The sequence below is a fragment of the Hippichthys cyanospilos genome, chromosome 18 (assembly GCF_059441005.1).
Source record: "Hippichthys cyanospilos isolate Australia breed blue-spotted pipefish chromosome 18, RoL_Hcya_1.0, whole genome shotgun sequence".
Lineage (NCBI taxonomy): Eukaryota > Metazoa > Chordata > Actinopteri > Syngnathiformes > Syngnathidae > Hippichthys > Hippichthys cyanospilos.
In genome coordinates this window covers 2037495-2046181 of record NC_142386.1, presented here as the reverse complement: position 1 = coordinate 2046181, position 8687 = coordinate 2037495, and the positions used below count along the sequence as shown (strand labels likewise).

Genomic DNA, 8687 nt, shown 5'->3' with positions numbered 1-8687 from the left:
CTATATTTTGAAAGCAGTTTACAGGAAGTCGCCTGTATGGGGGGGCAGCAAAGGAGGACTGGGCATGCGCATAGGCGAGCGGCCTACTGTAATCCCTCAGCTCTTTGTTACAAATAAGAGGATGCAATATGCTGTGATTAAGAAAGCGAGCAGACTAATTAAAGGCGGCCCAGTTCCCTTTGGGAAAGCGAAGGTTTATATACGTACATAGAAATACAAATAACAAGAAAAATATTTCAATCAATTCCATAATATTTTACCTGCCTTCCCTTATCCGTCACAGCTGTTTTCCACCATACCATTGGCCTTCCGTCTCTGCATCATGCACTTGTCTTGCTGCCCGTTTTCTTTTCTACTGCTATTCTCCTTTTTTTGGTGGGCTGCTCCAACATCAAAGAGACCACAAAATTAATGGGAAAATTGACTCTTGGTTACATTTTCATAGTAGCCTATTCGAGTGACAAGATTAATATTTTTGATCAAGTAAAATCAAGTGATACAAATTGTGAAACATTTGACTGGCAAAAAAAACCCCAAAACTATTGTATTAAAGCTTCCTCTAACGCCCCCTTGTGGTCTTAAATATTTAGTACAAACTGCGATCGGTAGAATTTAGCAGTTTACGAGACTTGCTGATAAAAACTAAAAATTCCATATAGATCGCAGGAGAAGATTCATAAAAGACAGTTTTTTTTTTTTTTTACTTTTGTCACAGATGTGACACAAGCAGAAAATAAAGGGGGCGTTCATCTTCCTTATACTGAAAATGGATCTGACCAATCCCAGCGGCTAGAACCAGTTCTCCAATGTCACACGACCAAACCGAGAAAACAGGTGATGTCATTTTCAGTCCAGACTAAGGATAGCAGAAAAAAAAAATGGACTTCTCATTTGAGGCAGGACAAAATAGCATGTTGGGATACGCTTCCATGTTAAGGTGCTGTTTATTTTCTTTATTCACATCTCACGGTACACCCCGCTGAAAAGCTTTTGATATTTAATACTGAGTCGGGCTTCACCTCAGCCTTTTTAAAACCTTTGACACCACTTTGCAGATCCTGAGGACATTTGGAAATCCAAAACATCCGCCTTACATCTTTCTTTATCCCCCAGAGGAAACAGACTTGAATCCCGTGGGGGTAAAGGCGGCGTGTCCATCTGGCACTGTACGCAAAAAAAAAAAAAAAGTCCTGATGAATCGATACTTACTGTCACAAGAACAAGACAAACAAAAGGCCAAGCCCCACGCTGCCTTCAAGCGACCCGTTGGATTTCAAACTTTTGCTCGCACTGAAAAACACAATACGTGAAGCACGGGCGTATTTTTTTTTTGTTTAAATCCCCCGAGACGGTCCAGTGTTTATCTGTAGGATTCCACAGGCGTCGGGCGGGAGCCAGTTAGCCGGCATTCCGAAAAAAACAAAAAGTCAAAGATGAATGACAGCCTCCCAAATAAAAAGAGTTACAACCACTAAGTGCAGACTTGACGTTTCGTCTTTATACAACTTTAAGGCAGGAAGTGTTTTTCAATAGTCTTCTAACCATGCCTCCCTGCGCAGGGTTCTGTTTTAAATAGAGGACGGGGGAGGGTGGAGTAGACCTGGAAGTATTCTAGCGTCCATCAGGCCCCATCGGGCTCGGGGGTTCCCCGAGTCGAAAGCGTTTGTGCTATGCCATGTAGATGAAGGTGTTGATGTCGGCCTCGTCCCGCTTGATGTACTTGTGGTCGATGAGCCACTCGATCTGCTCCTTGATCATCTTCTTCTGTGGTAAAAACATGTTCTTTAAGATCTCCACCAGCTCCGTCTGCAGCTGGGCGTTGTTGATGCGTTTCCTCATCTTCATGATCTGGATGATGGCCTCCTGCGCGGGAAAAGCGAAGTGTAAGGGCGAGGAGCGGGGTTGGAAAAAAAAAATATGCAAAATTGCAATTCCATTATATCAGTACCACTTGCTAAGTAGTAATAGATAAAGTAACAATAGTGATAGGGCCAAGCCACTTTTAAATGACAAAGCCTCATTAAACACTCTGGACTTTTGATCTCCTCTCAAAACCTTCTGAGGAGTTTTCATTTTGCACAAAAGTTTTGCTTGACTAAAAATCCCAATTATTTGTTTAGGGCAAAAAAAAGAAAAGCGGGGGGCTAAACTAATAACACCAAGTTGGGGTAACTTGACAAGTTTTGTCAAATGAATAACCCCAAAAGTTGGACCTGTCCTCCTTTTGACCCAATTGGTAACAGACTGTATTGTGTCATTACCAGAAATATTCAACTTAAAAAAAACAACAACAACAACAACCATCATCAATTAAATTAATAGTTAGAATTTGTGTCAAACGAGAATAAAATACACTCATGCTCAACATAAAATCATGTTCCAGTGCTGGGCACTCGGTTTTAGTGGAAATTGAATATATTCACTAGCCTTCATTTTTAAGCCCAGAGCGCCATCTACAGGAGTTAAAAAAAAAAAAAGTCCTCTGGAAAAAAATAAAAGGTGGCATTGTCAGCGGTCAGTAGGGGGCGCTTTCTAGGCGGTGGCATACCTGCGTTCTTAGTATCCTGAGCTGTACGATGCCCTCGTTCTCCTCCTCTCGCATCCTCTCCGTGGTCAGCTGCAGTCGACCAATCAGGTTGATCTTTCCCCGCTTCTGAACTTTGGAATTTTTGCTGCAAATATACGGATAGCGATAAGCCCGTGGAGCCCCGAGCGAAAATGCATTTTCAAACTCAATTCGATGAAGGAGAAATGCAGAAAAAGGGCAAGGATCGGGGTCGCTTTTCAGGCACGACCATACGGACTGGAAAGAATTTTGCTTACATGAGGGAAAACTCTTGATTGACGTAGAATAACGTTCCTTCGGCGAAATCTTTGGGCGATGACACCGCCGGGTCGTATGACAGCACTTGCCGCTTTAGCTTGGGAAACGCCACCAAGGACTGGAACAAACACACGTCACAGTTACAAATTAAAAGACTTTTTTTTTTTATTTACTGGCCATACTTCTCACTCTCAGTTCTGACTTTTTACTCAGAATTTTTCAACAGAGTGTTTTGACTGCGATAATTGACAATTGGGCAAAAAGTGTCTTTTTTTTTTTTTTACTTCTTCACTGCCCCTAATTGGCACTTTTATCATCCGATCCTCACGTTGTCCTCAGAATTTTGGTTTTGTTTTTGGCGGGTGTTTATTTTACCCAGAGCGTACGTCGCAGCTCGGCGTCAGGCAGCTCGGTGGCGAGCTTGAGGTTCTCGAAGCTGATCCTCTCCCTGGGCCTCTGGTTCCAGGCGAAGAGCACAGCCAGCTGGAAGGTGGTCACTTCCAGGTCGTACTGGCCCACCTCGTTCTTGAACGTGATCTTGAGGACGGGGAGGAGATAAAAAAACAAACGAAAAAAAAGCTTACGCATCCTAGCGTGAAGCAAAAGAGACGCGTGTGCTGTGATACCCACGATGCCGTTGGACATGAGGTGATGCCAATGTAATTTGCGTCCGCTGTGGTTCTTCTTGTAGAAGTCCTCCACCTCCGGGATGAGGTCCTCCAGCTCGGTGGGCAAGGAGACAAAGACCTTCTCGCTGCTCCGAGACCACGCGCCGGCGTTCAGGATCTTGATGTTGACAGAGTCGGCTGAACAAAGGGGCGTTAAACAATCATCGTTTTCCCAGCGGAGCAGACGGACGCTTTTGTGGACGGCTCTCTTACCTGGTAGAGCCAGCTTGTTGTGTTTATGCATTTCTTTAAAGGACTGGTTGAGGTCCTCAGACACTTTAATGTCTTGAAACATCCTGGCCAGCTTGTTGACGTAATCGGCCGGCATTCCCACTTCCTGTTTGGATCAACGACGCGACAGAAAAACTGCGGTGACGAGTGGGAGGTGGCGGATTTTTTTTTCTTCATCCAATCTTACCCTGAGCCACTCCACCATGTTCTCCTCTATCTCACTGTCTGCCGAGATGTCCAGGATGAGGCGGCGGGTCAGGTGGGCTTTATGGTAGCGCATGAACACGTCTTTGTTCTGGACGTACTTCAGAACCAACAACTGCCAAGAAAAAAAGACACGAATGGAATAGATAAATAGATAAAATTAAATGGACTGATGGGGCTTTCTTTAATGTAGTTTAGGGTCGTGCTACTTGGTATCGGTGACGACAAGGGTTGAGTACCGGTATCGGTCTGAAAAAGAGTGAAAAACAAAAAAAAAAGACACACACCACTTCCTTGAGCTTGGCCTCAATCTCTTCTGACGTGAGCTTCTTGCTGAGCGGCGTCTTCCTGAGCAGCATGTCGCAGTAGTTGGCCAGCAGTTCTGGACATTTGGACTCGGGTTGCGTTTTCAAGCCCACGCTGCAAACGCAGTAGGGATGCTCACATGATGCGCTGTTATTTGTGAATGGGGAGGGGGGGGGGGGGCTTACCCTTTTTGTTTCAAGGGAAGTTCCAATTTAAATATCGTGGCGTCGTTGACGACGGCTTTATAGGCCTGCAGAGAGGTTGGGAGCAAACAAAATCACGTCGTCACTTTCGGGCCGCGCGGAAGCGCAGACGCCGAGAAAACGGGGACTCACTTTGTCTCTGGCCGTGAGGAAGCGAGGGTCGTCCTGGAAGGCCTCTTTCACCAGCCGACTGAAACGGTTGAACAATGTGAGCAGCTGCTCCACATACTTCTCGGAGTCCTGCGACATGAGAGGAAATGCAGGGCTTGAAAGGTGTGGCCATGTTTTTTCAGAGGGGGGTCTTTTGCGGCACTCACCGAGGTGATGGTCTCGGCGGAAGCCACCATGTCGGCGAGGCCGGCACTCATGATGTGTTCCTCCAGGTCCTTCAGCATTGGCTCGATGCCGCTCGGCACTTTGTCCATCAGCGAGAACATCAGGTGCAGTTCTTTTGGGATGGCAGCGACATCAAACGGAGGCCACGCGTGAAGCTTTCGCTCAGGGCTGATTCCTCAAGCTAGTACTCACTGTCTGTTTCGTTCCTCTTGATCATGCCGGGACACTCGGCTAAGATGGTCTCCTTGAAGGACGTTACCAGAGCGTTGACGCAACACTCCATTAACTGCGAAGCACAATCAGGGGCAAAATCAAATCAACCAAGTATATATATACATAAAGTTTATTATCTACCAATTAAATAATAACTCTGGAGATGAGGGTGACCATTTTTGAGGCCATTCGGAAGTTTGGAAACAACTTGAAGTTCAAATGACCGATTTATTGACCGATAGTGTTGGCCGCGAGCCCTGACACATTATTACAAATGATGAAAGAGGAAAAACAAAAGCAACACTCACTGCTTGTACAGAGTTGCAGTCACGCCTGGTCTCCAGATACCGGAGCGCTCGTTTTTCTTCTTCCCTCAACTTGGAATCCGCCTAAAGGAGCAAACGATGCCATTAGAGTACCGTTTCCATATATCTCTACGAATATATATGCAATATATGCAACGCACTCACATATTTCATGTAGTTCTGGACGCCGTTTTGTTGGAGATAGGCGGGCGCCTGCGTTCTGTAGAAGCGCTCGGTGGAATCCATGTAGGCTTTCTCAAAGTTGTCCCTGTAGATCTGCAGCTTGTCGTCAGGGTTTGAGCACAAGTTCACTGCGGGACCGAAAGAATGACGACATGTACTCGAAGCAAATCAAATGTCGCACACAAAGGGGCCTCCCTCGGGATTGGATGCGGCCAAAACGACTTGGCGCAATACATCCCTCGACTGTATCATTGTCGTGGTTCTTAAATGGGGATGTATTAGGGCACTTGCAGGCAAGCGAATGTGTTTAATGAGAGCTTTCTTTGCAAATTCAGAGCAAATCAATTGGAACATGAAGCAACTTCTTCCTAAACGGTGTTAAAGTGATTTCTCCGCGCTGGTTAGGGGGGACGTAATTCACCACTGTCCTCGGGCCTCGAGCATATGAAAGCGACTCACCGTAGGACTCGCGCACTCCGATGACCAACTGCGAATCGAAGGCTTCCCCCAGCCGCTCGGCGTGGACCAGCTTCATGGCGCTGTCTTGTAACCTGCTCTTAATGTTGGAGAAGATGGACTCGTTCCACGTGTCCAGCATGAGCTGCGGGGGCCCACACGACGGCCGAGGGTTAGCGCGGCCCCTGGGAACGGCGCCTCGGACCCTCGGGCGCCCGCTTACCTTCCGGACGATGCTGTCCTCCATGTTGGACTTCTTGTTGCTGCCCTGCTTGCCCATCAGAGTGATCTCCAGCTGGCAGAAGGGCTTGGGCAAGATGTCACATTGCGTGAAGAATTTGCGCCACTCCACGATGTAAGCCTTCAGCAGTGCCGTGTCATCCTGGTGACTCAGCACCCGCTTTGACGCCATAGCAACAAACAACGCGTTACTTCTACTTCAAAATAGGCACCGGCCTGTAAAAATACAAAGAAAAGTGGCACGTTCGCGTTCTGTGCTATCGCGGTCTCGGCCTTACTGCTTGTGCTTGTTTGATAAAGTCTAGGATGTCTTCTTTAAGCGCCTGGTGAATCTTGGCGGGACCTTTGTCATCCCACAGGCAGACGGCGTGGACGTCTCTGCGGATGGAAAGAAGTCATCGAATCAAGGTTCCCCTTCAGGATTTACTTTTCTTCGAACGGGCCATACTCACGAGAACAGGTCGAACCACTGTTGCTTGGTGACCGATTCTTGCCGTAACAGCTTCAGTACGATGGGTCGCATCAGGTCCCATTTATCCTCAAACTGAAGGGAGCCTTTGTTCTGACAGAGGGGGGGGCAGAAATGAGAAATTAGAAAAATAGTGGTGACAAACATCCTTAATAAATTGTAGACTGTGTTCCACTTACAGCAGATTCCATCCCCGAGTACCATTTTTAATTTATTCTTTTTTCGACCAACAGGCAAGCCAAGTGTTTGGACCATGTGGATCGAATTTTATTTTGTTGTATTCCTTCCAATCTACTTTCAATTTCACTAGGACTTCTTGGTTCTAAGTCTAAGAATCATGGGAATTGTTTTAAGACCGTACACAAGATGAGCATTTCTATTGGCCAATTTCCAGCGTTACAATATAGGCCCTTAAGAACAGACTTTTTGGTCTTTTAAAAACAGCAGTTTTAGGGGGAAAAAAAACAAGTTACTGAATTCAACCGTTGATGAGTGCATAGAGAATCAAAATAAAGTACAGTACAGTATGGCACTAATTTGAGTTTAGCAGTTGACTCGACGTGCATTCAATGACCGACCGTTCATGGAGGAGAACATCTCAACTATCCATGGAAATACTCATTCAGTGTACCGAGCAACAATGACTAGCACACGAGGACGTTGCAGTGGGTACGTGGAAATATTTTATAATATACAGGACACGCCGATAATCTCAACAGACCAGATTTTACGACACTGTCAAACAGTTTGGCACGTAGCGTTAACTATGGTAATAACACAAACACCTGTCGCCAAATGTCATGAATAGTTTCTGCATTGCACTGTAAATTGGATTTTTAGCAAAATGGTAGTGTCCCGGTTTTAAAAAACTGGTTCTGCTAACATATGGCTTTTGAGTACTTTAAATAAAAAAAATAAAGAAAAAAACGAAAAAGAAGCCCTTGTGCAGTCCACCGATACGAACGACTATTGCCTTGAATACTAAGCCAAAGAGGTGACGGTCAGTCGGCTGCGTTTGACGCCAGCGAGGGGCTTTAGTGGGGGCTCGGTGTGCAGAAAATACCCCCGCCGCTTGGCTTTTGGCAGCCCTGAACCTGGCTTTCAACCAGTCAGCTGCAGATTGACTTGACAGATGATATCGCGGCTCGTGAGTGCGTGGGGTCGCGCGGACAACAACATGTCCCTCCCTCTCTCCTGTACACCCGGCCGACCGGCCGACATGCCGGCCAGCAGGTTCAGGCCGGGCCGGCCCGGAGCTTCCAGCCCCCCTTCGCATGTTACGCTCCCCCCCACCCTCATTTAAGACGCTAACGCGCTAGCTTTGCCGCCGAGCTAAATCTCTGGCAGACGGCTAAAGCTAGCCAAGTTCAAAAGCTCCCAGCACCGGCGTCAAAACGGATCACCCCGGCGGCGGTTCGCAGAAGGAGGTCTTCCGGAAGTGGGAGACACCCTCGGAAACGCGACGGTTCCCGGGTGACACGCGCTTCGCCAGACGATTAAACAGAATAAATTAAATTGGAGTGGGCTCCTACCTTTAGCAAATTAGACGTCGCCATGTTCCCTTAACTTATAGTCTCGCCTATTCTCGCGTGATCTCGGCGCCCCCTCGTCATGTCTTATCGCTCTCCAATGATTATAAATGCAGTATTTGGGAAGACACATTTTGGTTGAACACTTAGCTATGATCAAATTATTTTTTTCTAGGCGTAACATTATCATTCGGGGCTGGTTCATGACTTTTTTTTCTTTTAAATAAAGCGTCCGAACCGCAACTGATGCATGAAGTGGTCATTTTCATGTAATTTATTTCCATTCAGTTATTAATTTGTATGTTTTTCTTTCATTGTTTAACAGAGAGTACCAACATTTTGGTTCTATGAGTAAGTGTGCTGGAAAGATCATGACGGAACACTCCGATGTGGTCATCTTTAGGGAACAAGCTGTCGCCATCTTGTGGCCAGCATCAGTATAAGTCGTTCAATTCAACCGCTTACTTTCGGCGATTAAGGCAATAGACACAGAAAAGCTGTCGCGTTCGCTGCAGCTCAA

The 8687-nt window shown here is 46.4% G+C and overlaps 1 protein-coding gene across 1 annotated transcript; it reads right to left on the bottom strand.

The window, feature by feature from the left end:
* Window positions 1-925: 925 nt before the first annotated feature.
* Window positions 926-8216, bottom strand: cul5b (cullin 5b). Its single transcript, XM_088441678.1, has 19 exons — window positions 8171-8216; window positions 6622-6731; window positions 6448-6547; window positions 6153-6329; window positions 5933-6074; window positions 5456-5601; window positions 5294-5374; window positions 4965-5058; window positions 4754-4884; window positions 4569-4676; window positions 4419-4483; window positions 4215-4347; window positions 3911-4042; window positions 3706-3829; window positions 3455-3630; window positions 3200-3361; window positions 2824-2942; window positions 2549-2672; window positions 926-1863 (listed from the first exon to the last, which is right to left on the bottom strand). The coding sequence occupies exons 1-19, from the start codon at window positions 8192-8194 to the stop codon at window positions 1669-1671; spliced, it is 2343 nt and encodes a 780-aa protein (XP_088297804.1). The 5' UTR covers window positions 8195-8216; the 3' UTR covers window positions 926-1668.
* Between the last annotated feature and the right edge of the window lie 471 nt (window positions 8217-8687).

Excerpts from the sequence above, each read along its gene's own strand:
- cul5b (XM_088441678.1), bottom strand. The coding sequence starts at position 8,194 with ATGGCGACGTCTAATTTGCTAAAG. Across the intron at positions 6,330-6,447 it reads TTATCAAACAAGCACAAGCA|CGGGTGCTGAGTCACCAGGA; the intron begins GTAAGGCCGAGA and ends ATGGCGTCAAAG. Across the intron at positions 3,362-3,454 it reads ACCTCATGTCCAACGGCATC|ATCACGTTCAAGAACGAGGT; the intron begins GTGGGTATCACA and ends CCCGTCCTCAAG.